Below are 22,807 nucleotides of genomic sequence, written 5' to 3' on the forward strand. Positions count from 1 at the left end.
GATTCAGTCTCCAAAACCATCTTGTCTTAGAGAGAGACAGTCATCTTGTATATCTTCAGTCAATACAGTTATACTTAAATAAAAACGTGCCTGTTTATTCACTTGACATACATATGGGTTAGAGCACTCAGCTATATGTATCATTAATAAACTAGATTTAGTATGCAAAAAATAGAACTCACTGAATCAAAATAGAACATTTAAATGTATCCATATATGTTTGTCTATAATAACAAATACGTAAAAAAATACATTTGTGTGCCTTTAAAACAATCAATAAAGTAGAGGGGAAACATAGGTACAAATTGTACTAGGTAAATAAAGACAGCCTACAAAACATATGATATTCGATACTCTGAGAAGCGAATCTTTACAAGCAATCCATCCAAAGCTGCCAAATCCTGTTGAACCTGTTAGAAAGTCTATTATAGGCTAACCTATAGGATGTGACAAATGCTATGCTGCTCATGTTCTATACTTCTGCTTTTATGTACTCTTGTACCATTAGTGGCCTCTGTGTGCAGACTCTTATCTCCTGCCATTGTTATATGTTTTGAAGCTAATGCTTAGCTTCAGCCACTGACTTGGCCACAACGTGTGGATATTGGTTCCATGCTTTCCAGTTTTCCCAAGACCGTCCTGGTTTTTGTCACTGGAAATCTTTAACTTGACATGCTTTATAGGCAGCACGGTGGCGAAGTGCTTAGCACTTCTTCCTCACAGCGCTGGGGTAATGAGTTCAATTCCCAACCATGGTCTTATCTGTGTGGAGTTTGTATGTTCTTCCTGTGTTTGCGTGGGTTTCCTCTGGGTGCTCTGGATTCCTCCCACACTCCAAAAACATACTGGTAGGTTAATTAACTGCTATAAAAAAATGACAATAGTCTCTCTCTCTGTCTGTGTGTCTGTATGTTATGGAATTTAGACTGTAAACTCCAATGGGGCAGGGACTGATGTGAATGAGTTCTCTGTACAGCGCTGCGGAATCAGTGGCGCTATATAAATAAATGATGATGATGATTACTTTACTTGTATGCATTCTACTGCTGCATCTGCATTGACAGCATTAGTGGGAATAGACACCCATAATGCATTTCTGTAAGTTACTTGCCACACAAAAGGAAGCTTGGACTGCACATGTGTACTAAGAACATTTCAGTACCCCAGTTGTATATACGAGCCCTCACAACGTAATTGTATCCATGTGTTTATCATGACGACAAGGTCCAAACCATGAGCTGCAGAATCCAGAGGTACCCAGAGGAGTTCAGCACCTTACATACCTTCTACCAAGTCAGATCAGCTTTGTTCTTGGGAGCCTAGATTGGAAAAGTACTTCTGTATCTTATTGTACCAGCTTTACAACAATGAGGGTGTACACATCTCACTCCTATTTATTTAACACTTTCTTACTCCGATTGTGTGTAAGCACTATGCAACTTGTTGACAATAAGACAACACAATCATAAAGAAGGATTTTTATTATAAAACATGATTTTGACCTTGTGTATGAACCTTTAATGTGTATTATGTTAGTTTGTGATAAGACCAATTTAAGGTACATTTGATTTTCAACTTTTTCTCTTTCCTTCAGTACCTTAATGTACAAAGGGCATCTACCAATACATTTGATAGCATCTCAGAAAAACACTTAATGGGGAAAAGGTGATTCCAGTATATGACATAATCTACTTACTAAGGCATCTTTAATATATCTTCTTTTTTTAATAGAAATGAGGTTTAATTAATTTAATTTTTATTGCCGTAAAACCTCTAGTGTGCATCTGTACAAAACTCATGTTTCCTTTACAGGACAACTGATCTTAAAATGTGTTTTATTTCCCCAAAATACAATTCTTATTATACACGCTATACAAACTTGGAACGTTAATGCTGGTTTTGTAGCAATGATAAAATAAAACAAAAAAATGATATCGTCCATACATGTTATCCGCAACAGTTGTAGAAAGGATGTTTCTCTTCTCTGAAGTATTAACAGATAACCGCAGCAAACAATACATTCTGTACCTTCATAACACCACAACATTCAACTTCAACCACGCCAGACTGCGTTTTCTCGTTTGCAGTGGCGCTCAGAACAGAAATTCAGAATACTTTTATGGTAAATATTAAACATCATCTGCAGCAAGAGCAGGGATGTTTATCCTTGGCTGGGTAAAAAATGCCATTTTCTCTCTGTAAAAAAAAATAGTTTTATTTTTTTTTGCGAATTAGGAGGTCCTCATTCTGCAATGTGCAATACAAAATTCCTGTGCCTCTCCCCACTTATGGAAATCCATATCCAGCCTGATCAGACTCTTCCCCGACCTTCAATGCTTAAAACATCCGATAAAACACCCATGTCTTTACTACAGCCTATCCCTCCTGATACTACTCCATCTGCATGCTCTACTAGCTCCAGTGCCATGTCTACTCTAAGTCCCACGTCTATTTTAAGTCCCACTAGCTCCTATTGTCTCCACATTGCCCTCACCCTCTAGACTGTAACCTTTCACAAGCAGGACCATCTATACCCTATGTCACACGTCTGCGCCTCCTTCGTCAACCTAGGCTGTACTTGTTCTGTTTTTATGTGCAGTTTGTATTTATATGATTTTAACTCTGACTGTACAGCACTGTGGAGTTTGGTGGCATCTTAAAAAAAAAATTATGGTGATGTGTTATGTTAAAAGCAAAAATTGTATTTTAAGCAGGGTTGACATCTACAATGTTAGGCTTCATACATATGGACATATGTGCATTCCTAAAGACTGGCAAACACCCTTCAGCATCAAATTATCTCACTTATCTTATTTTAGGCTCTTAACAGTGACCTGGAAGTTGCTGTGGATAACTCTACAACAGATAGGACTGAGTCCTCCATTTCTCCGGTTATATCTACATTCTAAGTTCTACACCTAGAACTCTGTAAAAGTTCATATGTACAATGGTACCTCTTGTTATAATATCTTGGTCATGAGACTCATGATAAATGTTATAAGAGAAATAGAGTCATTCTGGATGTCTATATATCTCCACGTTTCACTTCCCTCTCTAATAAAGAAATGAGCATAATTAGCAGTAGTTTCAAAAGCGAAGCACTCAATATATTAGCCCCCTCCCAAATGTAGAAGTAGGCATTTCAAGATATACTGTAACACCTCTGGTTTCATCATGGCCAGAAAAAAATCTTAATCCAAATGAGCACTAACTGCACTCCTGTGACTTAGAGCATGTGGAATGTGTTTGTCTGGCATCTGGCACCACACTTGGAATCTGGGGCCCTATGGTTGGACTAAAGGGCCAATAGTGTAATATTCCAATAATGTGTAAGCCAGCCTTCCCTTCAGGTGTGACCCCCCCCCCCCCCAACCCCAGACATTCTTGAGTATACCCTATTTAGAGGGCTTCCTTCAGAGTTTATTTAGCTTTTCTTTTAAACTGTAGTAAGACTACTTGCCTAAGTCTCAAATGGGGGATAGATTTAAACACACCCACCTGTTTTATCTTACCCTCATACCAAACAATACTTTACATAGAGATCTCACACAATTTGAAACCCTTCGCAGACCTCCACACACCATGGCAACTCATTATTATATTCCACTTTATTAGCTCTTTCATACCCTTTGTCTCTCTGTATTAATGAGGTGGGAGGCAGAGCTGATGAGTTTCTTCACAGCTTCCTAGTGGACCAAAAGCTTCTTCTAGCTACATAACGCTTCTGTGACTTTGAAAGCGCAAGATACAAAGTTATAAAATCATTTCTATGTGGTTACTGTATCAAGTCACCAAATATAACCTTTCGTATCACACAGTTGCTCGGAGATTTGGGGAACAAAGCAGAAATAGGATTCACATATGGTGGCATACTGCTTCGTAATGACCCATCAATTCTACATTTAAGGGGGAGAGTCAATTAGCTCGAGATTTTTCCTCCTGCTCCTTAGAGGTGCAAGGAAAATTCAGCTGAGAATTTACTAACGGAAAAAATGTGCAGCTGCAATGTTCCTGAGAACATCGCAGCTAATTGAATCTCCCCCTATGGATGCTCCCAGGATCTACTGGATCATTTAACAATCGCCTGTTACAACACTTCTTAACTGCAGCAAGGGCCATAATACAAAAGCAATGAGAACCCTGGAAACCACTTTGATTATTGAATGGGTTTTAAGTTAAAGGGCTCAAAGTTTGTCATATAATGTATGTATATATGTATGGAGAATGAAATGGCTTGAAGTCATGGACATCCCAGAAATAAATATACTATCTACCTGGTTCCAGCCTGGTACAATCTGGATAGCCTCAGTCCCCTCCTTTATCCAGACTTTGCTCTTACCACATACACCATGTTATTACTTATCTATGTAAAATGCATCTACTGGCATTATAATTCAAACACTGCACTCGCTGCTTATGCTAATGTTTGTCACTTCCTGTCCTATGATACTCACTTACCCAGTATGAAGCTCTGTTGCATTGGACAAATGTTTGTTCATTCTCATTCACTGAACTGTACTTTGCACAAGTGGAACTAGTGTGGATAGTGTGGAACTAGTGTATATATTCCAAGTGTGTACCCCGTTCACTCACTCTCCCCACTAGATTTGAGGCTTGTTGTTGTATTTTTATTTATATGTAAAAATGTCTTGCTTAAATAAAGAATATACACAACAAATATTGTTACATAAAAGCAATTAAATATGTGGTTGTTCCAAACAGCTTCACCTAAAAGACTGGACTTCCAATGGCTCCTTGCAGCTCTGCCCACGTAGCCGGCGTACATCCTTAGCTGCTGCTCTCATCATCTTGTCAGCTTGCATCTCATATTTATGCTCAATTTTTTGCACCTGTACAGTTACAACATGGATAATATTTAGCCTAGAAGTTCTGGTGCATTAAAGACATTTTTGAAGAAAGACAGATGAGAATATGAAACTGAAGATATCTCATCAGGAATTGAGCTTGCCTTACTGTAAAGTAAGTAGTTGGAAAATGAAATTAATGAGGTTGATTAATTATGCACCTGCTTATTTTGGGTCCATTTATAGTTAGAAGGTGTACTTTAGGTGTATTTCCTCCTATCTGGAACTACTGTTAACTATACATAAGGCCCGTGTGTCTTCTAAATCTTGTAATTTTTGAAATAATAGCTGATCTCTAGGCACTTACTGCAGGTAGTGATTTGTGACATCAATACAGTAACCTGTAAAGGTTTCTACTGTTTGGCTGCTACATAATGACTATCAAGTACAGGTTTAAAGTATGTACTCCTGCAAACAAACCAGGATGGACCCAGTACAGCTGGGACTCCTGTAATAATAATCTCCCAGATGAACAAGGAACAATATTTCACCTCCCGTGTGACCTGTTTCATTGATTCTACTGCTGCAGTGTTGGGACTAGTGCATCTTAAATGCATTCACCATTTGGTTCATTGGGGCAGATTCAATTTTTTTTTTACAGTAGTAATGCTGATTTTTGCTTGCACAATCCACGTTACTTTTTACCGTAATATTGGTAAAAGAGCACGTCCACAATGTTCTTAGGAACATTGCATACAATTGAATCTGCCCCATTGAATCCTATCCTACTGTAATTGCTGGCAATGTGCGCAGCGCAATGTCTGCACACAACATCGCCTGCAATTGAATCTCCCCCTTGTGAAAGATGCGCCTATTTCCGGGTATTACGGTACCTAAAGGGGCAAATTCAATTTCCGCCAAAAATCTCGCGCTCGTCGCACTATTACCATTACTACGGTAATAGTGCGTGTAAAAACAGTTAATACGGTAATTTTCTCGCTGGATTTCAGCTCGCGGCTCAGAAATCCAGCTACCTATTACCGTATTAAAGGTACTAGTTTTTCCGCGGCGCGGAAAACTAACAATTGAATATGCCCCAAAATATTGCTGATTTTTGCTTGTACCTCAACAATCAGCAACGATTTAGGTAAGGAACCTCTGTGGAGTCTTATCATGTGAGGCTCGGACGGGACTTCGCCTGGAATTGAATTGAATTCGCCTGGAATTGAATTGAATGTTTACATACTTTGTATTAAGATCCCCTTCAATGTACAGCACTGTGTAATATGTTGGGTATATTAGCCATAAATGATAATTAGCATCACTTACAGATAACATTTGGCTGCTCAATTCAGTGGTAGTCACTGTTACGAACCTGTAAAAGCCGACACTACTTACCCCGGCAGGGTGAAACTGAACAGCTCATCGCCGACTCACTGAAAAGACTGACACCTTCAAACATAGACTTTCCTCAATTGTGGCACCTGAAGAAGCCGGCAGCAGTTGATGACATCAATTGAAGAGACTGAATTGTAAGGAGGCAACGCCTGTACAAAATACATGGTTTACTAATGAACCGTGTACAGGCGTTGCCTCCTTAAATTATTACCTTAAGAACTCGGATCTTATTCAGTCTCCTCAATGTGACGTCATCTACCGCTGCTGCCGGTTTCTTCAGATGCCGCAATTGAGGAAAGTCTACGTTTGAAGGTGTCAGTCTTTTCAGTGAGTTGGCGATGAGCTGTTCGGTTTCATCCTGCCGGGGTGAGTAGTGTCGGTTTTTACAGGTTTGTTATATAGTACCCAACCCGCTCAGTTGTATTTTCATTAACTTAATTATCCTTAATGTCAGAAATAAGTAAAAAGAAAAACATTTAATCAAAGACAGGGACACCTATCTGTAATAACATATCAGCAGGCTATAACAAACACATCTGACAATAAAAGCAAGTAGGAGCTGGGGACTACAGGGAACACTTGATAGGTGAAGCCTCGGAGGCTTGTTGCCCATCACTGTGATTCATGTAAACCATCCTCAAATAAAGAAAACGTGTCTATAGAACATCTGTTAAAAAATGTTAGGTTTCTTGCTAAATATGTATCTTCCCTCTTGTATATCTAGAATGACACTTAGCATTAAGCATTTTTGGAGCAGATGGCGATCATGGCACATAGCAAGGACATATTTGTAGCCAAGGTTGCCCATGTGACTGCTAAGAGACGTATCAGCATAGAAACCACGAAAAATACACCTGCTTTATTAATTTATTTAAGCAGTTGCAAAAAGTAACAGCACAGTTATGGCAACAGTATCATAATGGTTCAGATGTAATTAGTGTTTATGACTCTGATACAAAGAGACCTTTTAATGCAACTTGAATGTGAATATGTTTTCAAAGGACAAGTCCAGGACAAAGGTTTGGAGCTTTTGTCGTCAGAATTTCCTAGCTGACAAGTAAAGTACTTTTATCTACTACTTTTATTTTTAAACATTGTCTTCATGAAATCAAATTTTACTTTAATTTGGCAAATTTGTTAAAGAAAAGTTCTAATTGATCAGTACAATACGACATCATACAAGGCTCTGTTTAGGCAGTTTGGAGCTTCCTCTGCGTTGCCTGCCAGTTAATGACATTAAACGCCAATCAATATCTAATTGCCCTCATAAGCCGTTGTCTGTGGTTCTTTATACAATACAAGATGACAACCACTGACACAATAACTATAGCACCTATTTCAGATAACAACTTCATGCTTTGTGAGGTTACGCTGAAACACTACAATCCCAGAAGAAAAATCGATGTAGTCAGACATTTATAGAGGCCCCAGTACAGATAAGTGAAACAAAGGAAAGTTTAGATCAGGACCAACTGCTGTTGTAAGTGTCTGATTGTCAGAATCTGAGAGGGAAGAGAATCAGAAGAGCCTTTATTACTTACCTGTTTCTCCACTTGTCTGAGCAGGAGCTTAAACCTGTCATCATCCTTCACCCGCTGAGGCAGCTCATTTTCACCTTGACGTTTGGCTTGCTCTAGCTGTTCTTTCAGCTCTCTTAGTACAGCAATCTCTTGAGTTAGCTGATTATGCCACGTCCTTGAAGCCTGCAGATCTAATTCCAGGTCCAGAGATGTGCGAATTACACGGTCTCTGCCAGAGGACTTCACGGATGGCTGAAACAATAGAGTTTCTAGTGAATCTCTGCTAACAGCGAGAGGACTTTGATTTGCTAATTCAGACTTAAGGAAGCACTGGGAGGCTGCAGAGCCTTTGTCTTTATTTTATAAGTTGCGAATGGCAGTTTAGCAAGGGCAGGTATAACATAAAGGGAGAGCCAAAAGAAACTGATAAGCACATTGAATATACCATTCAAAAGAGACACATACGCTCTAAAATGCTATATATGGTCCTAAAGTACACAATATACAACAATGTTCAGGCTGGATAGGAAATGACTGGTATGGGTGATATCGCTGTAACTGGCTAATAGACATAAGGCTCCCATATGCCCTGATTTCCATAGGATAGACTTGTGGGAATCTCTCTGGAATGTACTGGACTAGCTACTGGTGCACCTGTATAGACGTAGAGGGGGTGAGTGCATTGCATCTGACACCCATGTATTTAGAGAGGGGTGTTGTATTGCACAGTAGCACAGCAGTACCTAAAAGTTTCTTACGCCCTTTGGGCATCCTTACATTTCTTTTTTGTTTGCTATATTTGGCTGCAACTTCTTTTTAAGTATTGACTCAAAAGCCACTGTATCCGTTATAATTTCAGGTAATAAATAAGTAAAAACCCTTTTATGATAATATTTTAAGTCAAACTAAAGAGTAAATTAATAATTAGTCCACCTGCAATTTACCAGAAGGGAATACTTCAGTGTATACTGATCACAATGTGAATGGTGTCTGTTTTGTAAGATGAAAAAAAAACAAACAAGCGATAAGGTCTTAGTTCTGCAACTTTCATGTAAGTAATATTTTCATAGAAAAAACACAACTTCCATTAACGTAGTATAACTTAATACGGACATGTTTGTTTCTATATGTTAATATTTGTTAGAAATCTTGGCCCGTAATAATGTGCATACGACCGATGTCATAACCATTGTTTACTACACCTTCTTCTTCTTTATTCCTTTGGTGTCTTTTGTTCTTCTTACTTCAGTTTACCTATAAATATTATATTTAAAGCTATTAATACTACCGGAGGGGGGAGGGGGGGCAATTTGGACAGATCTGGCTGTTTGGTACTTAGCAGCATTGGCGGATCATAGCCTGTTAGTGGAGTTGGAACAAAGTGTTCTACAGATTTTTCAGGATTTTGGATTGGATCATTGTAAGGCATGCAAATAGTTTTGGAGCTATGAACACATAGTTTTGGACTAATTTGTGGTTATCATTACTTATATAGGCATATGTATGGCCAGCACAACTCTCTGTTTATTAAACAGAGAAAAGCCCCATCTCCAGCGAAAACAGATCCTGGCCAGTATCACCGGGCAGCTGATTACCACTCTACAACTGTCACAGCAATATTTTATTAGCAAGGTGATAGGAGGTTTTCTATGGCTGGCTTTTTAATAAATAGTCCAGTAAAAGACCAAAGGGTAAATTTATCAAGCTGTGATTTTCCGGCGGGTTTGAAAAGTGGAGATGTTGCCTATAGCAACCAATCAGATTCTAGCTATCATTTTGTAGAATGTTCTAAATAAATGATAACTAGAATATGATTGGTTGCTATAGGCCCCTCAGTCTACTTTGGTAAAAATTGCTACAACTGCCCTTTCAAGGTGATTTTTCTCCTCAAGTGAACTGAAGGAAGGATGAGTGTTTGGAATGGATTACTATATTTAATCATCTATGGTTCTGTTAAACCACACAAAGAAACTCACTGTTTACATAATATCAGAATAATAACCTCCAGGCTGACCTCTACTCCATGCTTATTACAGCTGCAAACCTCCTGGAGTAATGATTTTACAATTTATTATTTTCAGCATTACAAAGAATAGTCTCTAAAATGATCTGGATATAGTCTATTGAATAGTATTCATAGAAATATTACCTATAAAGCATAAGATTATTGAAGGTATTTTCATAGTACTTATATTTAGAGCGGAGGGTTTACCCACCCCTTCCAATATAGTCAGTATTGCCCACTTGCCCATGCATTCCATTGTGGCTTCCTAATATAAGCATCATTTTGGGGGATATTTATGAAACTGTTCTACAGGTTAAGGCATTGTGCTGTAACCAATCAGACATATTCTATTGTGCAGAATCGGACTGATTGCTATGGATAAACATCACATTTTCTGCACACACACTTGTAACATAGTTTTCACAAATGTCCCGCTATATATTAAAAGACCTATGTCTAGTAAAGCTTCACTGAAAGGGTAAGGAAAATTATGTGAAATAAATAGATTTATATAAATACACAAGAGGCCAACAAAAACTATAATAATATCAAACTAAACACATAGGGCTTTACCTTACTCCCTATGTGTCCCAATATGCTGAACATGACACAGGGATGCACAGAACACACGCTACAGACACAAGCCTTGTCTCCGTTATTCATGCTTCATTGTTTCCAGATAAACATGAAATATAGCGACAGCAACTCTCATATGGGTAGATGACTGCAGTACCAGGAACAATGCCAAGTAAATGCCCTTGTACTAAATACATCACAGTAACTGTCTAATGTTTGTTTTTGTGCTAAGGAGAGAGACTAAAAAAAAAAAGTTGAGTTAACCTCCTTAAACATTAATAAATATGCAGCTGTGAGCCTGCTTCTATTTTCTGTTCTACCAGAAAGTTTTAAGACATGGTGTGATGAATTATTTATAACCTACTCTTAGGGGGCAGATATGGTTGAGGAATCACTGAACTAATAGAGATCCAAATACTTTCCAAAATTCCCACTGCTGTCAGAGTTGAACAAAATATTATAAATTGGAGTTAACCTTTCAAATACTGGGAGTGGGAGAAACTTCAGCAGGTAGATGTAAAAATGAAAAGTGGAGGTGTTGGCCATAGCAACCAGTCAGATTCTAGCTATCATGTTCTAGAATGTACTAGATATATGAAAGCTAGAATCTAATTGGTTGTTATGGGCAACATCTCCACTTCATTCCTTTTTTGAACGTTTGATACAACTACCCCCAGATGTGGATTCATTACAATTTTCTCCTTGTATAGATCAGGTGTATCCAATGCTTTGTTGTTGTTGGTTTACAGCATAGTAGGGTAAAGGGATATTGCCCTGGGGCCTAATGCCATCATAAAGAGTTTCAAATCCAGCCCTGTTATCTGACATCAATTGACTGCCTCCAGAGCCAGAACTAGAAATTACAGCGCCTGGGGCAAGAAAGGAAAAATGACACCCCTAGCCCTTAATTGTAAAGAAACCAACCTAAAATATTTCTTATCCTCTGCCCCCCTTCTGCTTTGTGCCCTGGGTGGCTGCCTCTCTCGCACAGTCCTAGTTACTGCCATGGCTGCTTCCAGGGTCACAGAAACAGCCAGCTCGCTGTAATCAGGTACTTCAGGTTTACACGTTGCTGTCTTCTCATTAACATAACCAACCAATTATGGTTTAATTTGTGTTTTGGGCTTTGTATCAATTGCTAAGGGGTTCAGTTGCAATGGGGATTTCAAAATCGAATGGTTCAACAAGGAATGTATTTGAAGCACCTGAAAAATCTCATCTTGCTAAAAGCTATGACTTTCATGGTGAGATGATGTAAGGTATCAGTACCTATAGATTTAGTTATTTCCAGTGGTGAAAGTGGGGGTGTATACGGTGGTATGCCATAACCCCACTTCTCCTACTGCTTCCATTGTAAAATGATCAAATTCCATTCACTTACATTACATCTCTCATACTGCCACTTCTAATGTCCACTTCGGCTAGCTGTATAAATTATTGGCAATTTTAGAAGTTGACCATATTGATGATGCTGTACGAGTCGTATACTCTGAACTTAGCTTTTCTTCTTCACCTTCAAATATAGCAGAGATTGCTGGAGACATCATGTTAGATATTAGTTCATACTTGGAAACTTTGGAGATCTCCCCTCCGGGACACCCCTGCCCCTTCCCCATCTGTCAAACTGTGTAAATTTCAGCCTATTACAGCAGGGCCAGAGTGATACAATTAGCCCCGCCTCCACCCATCTTACTAACAAAGTGGATAGGACGCAGGAGATTTCCCTGCTCTCCTGGGAGTCCGGGAGAACTCTCAAAAATTCGGGAGTCTCCAGGACATTCTGGAAGAGTAAACAACAATGTATTAGCTACAGTTGCTATGATGTTATATACAGGTTTGAAATCTATGATTCAGAATGCGTCGTTTTTCTGATGTTTTTTACTGTAATTTGGGGCACAATGTCCAAAACTTATTATATTACATTTAAACAACTACTCACACTGCCCCTGGCATTCCCCTTCCCATTAAACTGTTTAGCAGCGCTCCTCACAGTGAATGGAGGACTTTGTGATCATGTCTGTGCAGTAACGATCATTGTCTTATTTCTGTTTGTATAACAGGTTTCTGGATAAAAGATCAGACACTTGTAATACAAATAACTTACAGCACTTAACTAACTCTTTACATCTTCAACTGATTATTTTACAATCATATCCAGTTCAGTTTTCAAAAAGAACATTTTAAAAAATAACCAGTGGATGTTATGTTGTTTATTATACCGGCTCTTATTTGTTTCCTTTCTAAATAAAGTGTTAAAAAAAATAACCAGTGAAATGTCCTGTTTTCTAGGGGGACATGTGAAATAAAAATGTTAACATAGCTTCCATGCTCGTCTGTCTAGAACAATTTTCCTCCCACACTGTAAAGCTGCAGAACACGTCTGCTCTTAGCTCATTAGCTGCTTGTCACCGAAACGCTCTTTAAAGGGCATCGCTTTCAGGCAGATGGGTGTAAGTATTTAGTAAGTAACAGAAGTAGACTCGTGAAATGAGAAACGAACAGGAGAATGTATCTGTAGTGGGAAGAAAGCACGGGTAAATACAGAATTAAATGTAGGTCAAATAGGTTGTCAAAGGAAGCAGCATGTGATATCTAGTGGAGGCAGGGACAGAGGCCTGTAGCTACACATATATGCTACTACTTAAATCATTATAGGCATACTTACCAACTTTAGAAAGTTGGTTTCCTGGAGCCCGACGGGGGAGGTGGGCGTGATGGGGGGGCGGGGCTCCAAAACGTGCGTCATTCCCCATGACGTAATGACGCAAGTGCGTCATTTGACAGTGGGGGCGGGGCCAAACGCTGCGATTCACCGGGAATCGCGGCATTTGGGACCTAATTCTGCCCACTTCACTAGGAAGTGGGCAGATCCGGGAGATTGCCACACTCTCAAAATGCGGGAGTCTCCCGGACATTACGGGAGAGTTGGCAAGTATGATTATAGGTCTTTATACCTGGGTCAGAAATGCAGCCACGTTGACAAGAAATGTGCTTCCATGACTATTGTTAATACTGCCCAGCTGATTTCACACAGTGTCAGCAGTTCAATAGTTGTTGCCCAATATTTCTAAGTTTTGTTATTTGGGGATTTGTGTCAATTTTGCTGGTCTCAAAAAAACTGTGTGATTTTAGGCTAAATTTGTCTTGAAAGGATGATACACAGTTGTAATTTGAAGGCAGGCAGCACATTAGACGCACAGCCAGTTTTTGAGCATAATTAGGAGTACAATACAATAATATACATTATTATTCCATATATTTGAGTGCAAACAGCAAGGAAAGTAAAGGAGTTCACTGTGGGTCTGGGAGACAGCTAGGAAGGCATATGTTTTAAGACAACATTATTTTTAGGTCACTTGTCAGTTTGCTACTAACAAAAAGATGGTAATCGTTGTTGTCACTGCTAAACCCTACGCGGGATGACGCACTGGGTCTGAGTAGTATATCCAGACATGAAAGTCTTTTAGATTTGATACTTTTCATTTTTATATAACACTCTAATTATACAACCCCCCGCACTCCCATATAATTAAATCTACCATTGAATTTTTCTTATAAAACAGCCAGTAAAATATTTTAAGAGCTTTATAACTCCGATCATTACTGTTCTCACCGCTGCTAATATATCAGAGAGGTGAAACACGCACTGTCTGTGGATATGCCTGCACATGTTGGGCCTGATTTAATAAGGAGAGCAAAGCAAAAAAGGAGCAAGTTTGCACCTGGGCAAAACCATGTTGCATTGGAGGGGGGAGATAAATGTAAAATGTGGGGACAGATTTATAGTTGGGGTAGGGCATGTCCTAGATCAACTTTATATTTCAGTGTAAAAATAAAGCTATCAAGTATTTGTGTGCTACACGAAAAAGCAGCCAGTATTTATCTTATATGCAAAATAATAAATTAACTTGCACCTCTTGCATTGTAACATGGTTTACTCCTTTTTTTTGCCTTACTTTCCTTAATGAATCAGGCTCAGTGTGATCTGGTTCAAGCTTCAGTGTTTTGGCGGTTAGGTGAAATGAAATATATAACTACTTAGCCGAGTATGTGCAGAGCAAAACCAGGCGCGGGCTGGGAGAGGCGTGGCCGGGGGGCACACAGGCGGCCGCATCATATTACAGGGGATGACGCGGCCGCATCCCCTGTCATGTGATGCGGCCGCATCTGATGACATCGGATGCGGCCGCTGGGGGAGAAACTATTTTTTTGCATCCGGGGGGCCGGCCGGCCCTAATAGGCGTCTAACCCAGCGGCCCGGGGGGCCGCTGCCCCCCTGCCCCCCGGGCCAGCCCGCCACTGAGCAATACACAAGAAGTTTGACCATCTCTAATCAGCCTGAGCTAAATAAACAATGCTATAAAATCTTGATTAGTTGTAAAGAGCAGAATAATCCCAAACAAATATTGATAGGTACAGTTTCCTCAATGTTATTTTATAGCTAAATAAACATACAGGGAACGGTCTCTTGAGATCCGACAAGCTGATCTAAAGTGCCAGGATCTGGATCAAGTTATTTTTCTATAAAATCAGAATCTCCAGCATGTATAGTTTAGGGTGCAATCCACCATGGTTTGTATTTAATTATTAGTTAGGCTGGGTACACACTACAGAAAATTTCTCCAGATACAATATCGTTAACGATTTTACCAATGATTAAAAAAGAAAAAAGTCCTGATCAGCATAACGATTCCTGTGTACACACTAAACATGTTTTACAAGATTTACCTTCAGATCTGTGCTCTTCTTCTGTCATAACCATCAGCTGAAAAGATCATGACTGCCCACTCCATAGAGATCTATGGACACTGCCGGTCCTGAGTGCATACACACTGCAGAATTGGAACAACATTGTTCCATCATTGAACGACATTTTTAGTCCGGTTTAAAAATCAAATTAAACAATAATGTGAGCTTTGGAACAATAATCATTCATTGTAGTGTACACACTAATGCAAAATCGGGCCGAATGGTCGTTTATCGTTGCATTGATCCTATAATCAGAAAAAAAACCTGTAGTGTGTACCCAGTCTTATTGGAGGTCTGAATTTCCACCATAATTATTAGTAGGCGGAGCCAAAAAAATAAATAAATAAAAAGACTGACCCAAGCTTCCCCCCACTAGGTTTCTGAGGCAGAGATCATACACGAGTCATACTCTTTATTTCACCAATTTGGAGTAATATTTTATTATGGATACAAACATCAAGAGACCAATTTAAAAATGACGGGAACATATGGTATATTAGTAAATGAAAATATGAAATAAAATGTGAAAACAACATTTATAAATGACTGTACCTGTTTCACACGCATGCTGCGTCGTTCCATAGCATTTCTTATAAAGGGTGGTTTTTTAGAGAGCGTTGAGCTATCGCTGTCGCTGCGGTTTAGCTACAAAGACACATCAACAAAACAATAATACCACGATTAATTAAGAGAACAGATTTACTTCTAGACCCCACAACTGCGGCCGGGGTGTGGTCACCATTTTAATGTAGGCTATTTATAGGCAGGGTTTGCAGTGTGTTTTTAAAAATGTTTATTTTTATTGTTTTTCAAATATTACAAAACCACACAAACATTACTACAACCATTAATAAGGTAAGGATTATATATATCACTTATACCGCTTTCATACTGCCGCCCCGGCAATATCCCGGGTTTTTCAAGTCGGGTTTTTGCCGGGGCTCGGATCGTCCCAGCTCAGAAACACCATTCATACTGCACCTCGGACCCGGGAATTTCCCCGGTTGCCCCCATTCAAACTGCACAAGTCTGTGCCCTGGCAATTTGTGGGAGTCATCACCAGAGCAGTTTTCATTGGCTGAAAAATGGTGATGTCATTGAAAGGGCTCCCACCGATGACATCATCCTCCAGAGACAGGCAGACAGCCAACCAGCTTGTTTTCTGTGCAACCCGGGTTGAAAAACCCGGGTTGCACCATTCATTGCCATTGCACCATGCAGGCAACCAAGGTCCGACCCGGGAATTACCCCTCGATAAATCCCGGGTTGAAGACCCGGGTTTTTAGACCCGGGATTTTTGACTTGTATCATTCATACTGCACCAAGACCCGGGTCGTTTGAGCTCGCCCCGGCAAAAACCCGGGATTTTGGTGCAGTATGAATGGGGTATCACTGGTAAACACAAATAATTTGTTCATTTAACAGTTCCTGTCCAGAAGTGAAAACTGGAATATGCTCAAACAATATCTGTGCAACTTAACAATAAAAATAAGTTAACAACAGCGATTGTCCCTGTTACACCTATTTCACATATTTCACATAATATACAATTAGGGCAGCTGCTTACAAGTCTGTGGTCCTGGGTAAGTTCCAATTCAATGCGTATGAGGACTTAATCCAATAGCTCCATATGCATTCAAACGTAAGGACACAATTTCTAGGGATGTATATAAATATTTCGTGACCAACCGTAACATTTACCAGGGTTATTCATTCCTAAAATTTGGAGGCATCTGGTGACATATATATTCTTACGATGCACACCTTAGCCAACATCAACATATATACTGTCAGGTTTACCAGTTTACATGGTCTTTTAACGCCAGCTTGGAGATGCATGTCTCCCAGACTGACAAGGAGATACGGACACCACTTCTATTGATGCGTCTTGTGACCCTTTCCAACATGTTTGCGGTTTTGGCCATCCCCACAAAAGGTGCCAGGATGTCCCATATATATATCTCCTCATTTGGGGCAGTTGCCTTGCAACAAATTTAATTTTACGGGGGCGTGGTAAACTCTGTGTAGAATGTATACTTGAATTTGCTGGAATTTAAATTAAGAGGTAGAATTACATGAGCTATGCAACATGATCTCCTATTCCTTGTCTGTCAGTCCCCCTCCCACATAGAATTGATACTTACTAAGACATTTTAATTAATTCTGCCTGCAGGTAAGAATCTATGTATGAGATGAGTCTTCTATGGCCCACTGATTGTAGAAGCGGTCTCTTGTTGAACCTTCACCTATACTGCCTGCCTATGCTGGAGGTATATGCAGCGTGGTTTTTAATGCATGTTAAAACGGAAGTAAAAATGCATGTAAACCGCACTGTGTCCCTGTATGTGTTATATGTGTTTACTAATGCTTTCAAACTGCATTTGTTCAAGTCAAACTCATGTGCAAACACATATGTAAATACTTCTTAACTGCATATCACTCCATTGAGATGCATGACGCACACCTGACGCACTGAGATTGAACAAGAAGCATTCGTAAAAATGCAACTATGTAATGAAAATGAAACTTGTCTCATTTGGTACAATGAGTTGTTATTTTTACAGCCATGTACATGCACTTAACTTGCATTAGAAGTGAAGAATTTTATGTGCACGTAGTCTAAAATAGAAGTCTATTAAAAACTAAGAATATAATATTGTTATGTTGTATATTTAATGACATATCTTCTAGTGTAAAGTGAAGGAGATCATAAGTCATTAATGGTTTCTATGACCATATAAAAACAAGTGGAACAGATTTTACACATAATCCGTCCCTAATGTTTTCTATAAGATGTCATTTCTAATTAATGTTTATGGATTACTTATACTGTTATGTAGTGTATATGAAATTCCACTAGTGAACCGGTCCTTGCCTAGTATGAAGGTAAGACTTATCCTCCAGCTCTGAATCTGGATACAATATAGTGCAGGTAGAAGACTCACCTGCTATATAACAGAGTATATAATGTATTGTAACAACTATAAACAATTATCTATCTTCTTGGTAAATATTTGTGTTTACATTTAACATATATTAGGAACTGAAAATTGATACATTCATGCTTTATTAATATAGCAATCTTATAGAGGAACATAAAAAACAATATTTCTCATCCACTCCCCAGCCGCTGATAAATGAGTACACCGCTTACTATTTCTTTAAACTTCTTCTGGTTTACTTACATGGCAAATGTATTGACTTTGTGGCCCAGGAGAAAAGGTCTTGGAACGGATTATAGTGCTACCTCTCATGAATTGAGATTGCATTTGATTAGCTGCTCTCTTGTCTTTTGGACGAACAACAGAGGAAGATTGAGGAATGCCTTCTGTATTAGTCTCCTTATCAACCTACAGTATAAAGAATGTATTAGTATATAGTGCAGAACACAGCCTCAGTTGCAGTAGATACCTTCTACTGTGTAACACTTCTAGAATACCCAATGCGACTGACAATACTGATAATAGTGACTTACAACTAGGATGTAGGAGGATGAACTAAGCAAGTCAGCATTTCTGCATTAAATGTACATACAATTCTAAATATGCAAACAATGTAACATACAATGACAAGCCCTAGTGGAAAACAGAACACAATGGGGCATTAAATATGTTCTATAACATTAAACACACCCATAAATGGGCATGATTGATATTAACAAATACCTGTAATTTACATAAATTGAGCAATTTCCTGTCTTTCTTGCATACATTTTTAATGATTAATAACTTGTTTTTGCAGTTCACTTTTTAAATGAAATTCCCATTCAACTTATATTACTGTCCACATTTTTTTTATTTATGTCTGCAAAGAAAAAGAAGTTTATTGACACTATTCACATGGAAAAAATATTCAGACTTAGGGGCATATTCAATTCTTGGCGTTGTAGCCAAAAATCTCGCGGCGCGCCCACTATTACCATCATTACGGTAATAGTGCGTATAAATACCGTTACTACGGTAGTTTTCTCGCTGGATTTCAGCTCGCAGCTCCCTGAGCCACGAGCTGAAATCCAGCTTACTGTTACCGTAATAACGGTAATAGTTTTAACGCCGCTGGGATTCTAAAGAATTGAATATGCCCCTATAAGTGCAAACATGTCCACATACTATTAGAACTTGTAAGCATGAAAATAAAGAAGATATAGTTACTGTCCAAAAGCACCATCAATATATTGACCTAAGTCAATGTTTACAAATATAATAAAAAATGTATATAGTGCACCTTAATTATAAAGCAAAACTGACATGTCTGTCTAATTAAAAGATGCATTGTTTTAAAAAAGAGGATTGTTAACACAGAAATACAGAGATCTCATGAGAAAAAAATATAAGAACTTTGCAGTATAAATAAAAATGGAAAATTGTGAAACCTGGCTGGAACGGAACATATAGGACATGTGATCCGTTTATACACATTACCGGCGGGACTTGCCCTATATAGGGCTGTTCCAGTATTAGTTAGAACTGGGGAAATTATAATGTTGTATAAAAGACACTTTACTAAAAGAGATACAAAAAATAGCCAATTTGTAAGGAATGTGTTGACAGTGCTTCCATGCTTACTACATACTGCAGGTAACATTATAAATGTGACGTGACGTGGGCTTACTAAAGAATGCAGTCATGCAACAGTTGTACAGTAGATGACTACAGAGAAAGTAAAGGAAGGACAAAAGTTTTCATTTGCTTAGGAAATTTATGGGTAAGGACACTCACTGCATCTACCGTTTGTAAAAGCAAAATAATTATTAGCAATTTGGGGGTAAATGTATTAATGTCCGGATTCTTCAACTCCGGCGTGTTCAGCGTCTTCGGCGATTAAATTTAAAGCGGCGCTGCATTGTAAAGGGAAACTTCCCTTTACAATGCAGCGCCGCTTTAAATTTAATCGCCGAAGACGCTGAACGCGCCGGAGTTGAAGAATCCGGACATTAATACATTTACCCCTTGCTGTCTATACGCAACCTACATTTGTTTTGACAATATGTGCACTATGTTTCAATACGCTCACCTTGATGGGGGCTGACTCCATGACCGATTGCAAGTCTGAGTCTTCCGTTCCACTCTGCACATTTTCATCACATTCATCTCCTTCATTTTCCATATCGACTTCTTCATCCTGCATAGCATCTTGTTCTTCGTTCCTATATTATGTGATAGAATTAATGGTATTGTGAGTAGCAGGCGTCTATTGTTCACTGGAGCTTTTAAGTACATATTTAAACATAGTGTACTGGAATTAGAGAAAGGATTCTGACGCACAATTTAAGTCAAATAAATTAACTGATCCTAAGTGCTAATACTATAAAACAATTAAATTTAGGAATGAACATTTACTGAGAAGATAAAAGAAATAATCCTTGCATGTACAGGTTTACAAACCTAATAAAGCAAAAGAGATGAAACTTGCTAAAGAGCAACCAGTACATTGAGACTTATAGGAGTAAATCATTAAATTAGTGAAACTCCAAATTATTATTAGCACTGCTGCATATCAAGCATTTAGTATTTTGTACTTTACCAACAGATGGCGCCATTTCTCAACCTTAGATACTATAAGCTTTAAGGCTCAGTTAGGCACTAAAACAGGAATAAATGGTGGGTTATCTGCGCTTCCCAATGTGAGAAAGTGTAGTTGCTAGGGAATATGGGGAGGGAGAAGGGGTTCTAACCCACTAAGATGTTTCAAAACTGAGACGGGTAATTCTCAGGACGCGAAATATGTAGTAAATGAAATAGAATAAAAGGAAAGAGTGGTGGTAAGAGCTATGCAGGTTACTAGGTAAGGCAGTAAGTAAAGGCAATTAACAAACAGCAGTGTATTGAATCAGTGCACTGAGTATATAAATCACATGAGTAAAAAGAAATGTTCAATAAAAACAGTATAGATTGCTGGTCATGGCATATACAGAATGTTCGCAATGCACACTTAGGGGGGTATTCAATTGTTAGCGAGACGGGTGAAAATCCCGCGCTCAAAAAATATTACCGTTAATACGGTAATTACTCGCTGAATTTCAGCTCGCAGAGCTGAAATCCAGCGAGTAAATTACTGTATTAACGGTATTTACGCGCAAATTACCGTATTAACGGTAATATTTTTTTGAGCGCAGGATTTTTACCCGTCTCGCTAACAATTGAATACCCCCCTTAGTATAATAGGCATATACTGTATATGCTGATAAAGAATGAGAGTCACAATTTTCCTGAGTGTCTCTCCACGTACGGCGGGACCTCTACTTTTATTCAGAAGTCATAATGTGGGATAATAGAGTCTTGGTGCTGATATAGTAACTTAAACTGCTGGTATGGTCCCACAATTTCCACTAAGGTGTCTACTAGTGTAATCGTATTAGCATCCTAATGAGTGTCATAATGAAGATGTAAATGATAAGGTTTGTAAAGTACCTTAATGGTGCTTCAGAGAGTTCAGCTCTCAGGCCACTTCGGAAAATATAATTTATACGGCGCAGTTGACGTGTCCCTTTATATTCAGAGTCCCTGCTCTGAACAGAATTAGAATAAGAGCGGAGGTATGGGGAAGCAGCTCAAAGGAGCGTCACAGTGCATGACACACTCCACCAGGGGGCGATAGAGATGCCAGTGCCGGTACTCATTATAATGATTTTTTTCTACCTTCAATTGCAATCATGCATTTTATTAAGGAACATATTCAAAATTAATTGTGGCACAAATAAAAAGGGGTCTATTTATTGAGCATGTACAAATAACAGGTGCATTGGTCAAGTATAAAACCATTGTTAAACCAAAATTAAATCAACCTAAACTCAAGCTTGCTTTCTTCTTATGTATTTTGTATGATTGGTAACTCTGACTGGCTGACGCTGTGGAATTTTGTGGCGCCTTACAAATAAACGATGATGATAATGATATTTCATGTTAATTTAAATGTGAACACATACCCATAAGTCTACCAAAATATGTAATTATTTCATGAACATGCAGAAATGTAAATAAGTCGCATTCACGGTGTTGTCACTTACCAAATTACATTCGTATCCTCTTCCTGTCCAGTGTTTTCAAGTTGCTTTTCAACAGCCTCAAGTTCAGCAGCAGTTTGTACTAAAAGTGCAGACACTGAGTTCTGGAGAAGGTAAGTAACAGATGAACATGGCTTGTTCCGATTGGACTTGGAAGGCTTAGTAGTACTTATCTGCATAAACAGTGTCCCTAATGTAAACCCTACACCTACATGGCTTTTTACACTAATTTAATGCTATATATTAAATCAATCTTGCGTTAAACAGGAAGACAACAAATAACATAAAAAATATCATCCTTTTAAATTGGAACTAAACATATTCTGACATGTTGTAAGGTGGAATAGCTGCATTTTTCTGCCTTTCCTTTAATATGTGAACAGCTTTAATTAATCAGAAACGTATCCAGAAATTGCTTACTGGATACTGCCACATTTCTATGAAAATCCATCCAACATCCTGGCTCACTGACTTGAATGTACGGAAATACATATTTAGTCACCCTACCTTTGCAGTCTGGCTGGGCCAAGATGCAAAATGTATACTTAACCTCATGTGTCAATCTCCCATTGTCCCATAGATTGTAAGCTTGCGAGCAGGGCCTTCTCACCTCTTTGTCTGTTTTACCCAGTTTGTTTATTAGTTTATTACGTTTGTCCCCAATTGTAAAGCGCTACGGAATATGTTGGCGCTATATAAATAAATGATGATGATGATGATGATGATGAAATACATATGTACAAAATACTTC

At 38.7% G+C, this 22,807-nt stretch overlaps 1 protein-coding gene across 1 annotated transcript in view; it reads right to left on the reverse strand.

The window, feature by feature from the left end:
• Window positions 1-1,463: 1,463 nt before the first annotated feature.
• WWC1 (WW and C2 domain containing 1) overlaps window positions 1,464-22,807 on the reverse strand; it is a 139,450-nt gene continuing 118,106 nt past the window's right edge. Inside the window, exons 17-23 of the mRNA XM_075209822.1 lie at window positions 22,060-22,160; window positions 20,067-20,199; window positions 18,239-18,403; window positions 15,606-15,698; window positions 7,745-7,975; window positions 4,729-4,850; window positions 1,464-2,196 (exon numbers count right to left, since the gene is read on the reverse strand). Of these exons, the coding sequence (XP_075065923.1) occupies window positions 2,130-2,196; window positions 4,729-4,850; window positions 7,745-7,975; window positions 15,606-15,698; window positions 18,239-18,403; window positions 20,067-20,199; window positions 22,060-22,160 (912 nt within the window). The 3' untranslated portion in view covers window positions 1,464-2,129. The remainder of the gene's footprint in view (window positions 2,197-4,728; window positions 4,851-7,744; window positions 7,976-15,605; window positions 15,699-18,238; window positions 18,404-20,066; window positions 20,200-22,059; window positions 22,161-22,807) is intronic.

The sequence above is a fragment of the Mixophyes fleayi genome, chromosome 4 (assembly GCF_038048845.1).
Source record: "Mixophyes fleayi isolate aMixFle1 chromosome 4, aMixFle1.hap1, whole genome shotgun sequence".
Classification (NCBI taxonomy): domain Eukaryota; kingdom Metazoa; phylum Chordata; class Amphibia; order Anura; family Limnodynastidae; genus Mixophyes; species Mixophyes fleayi.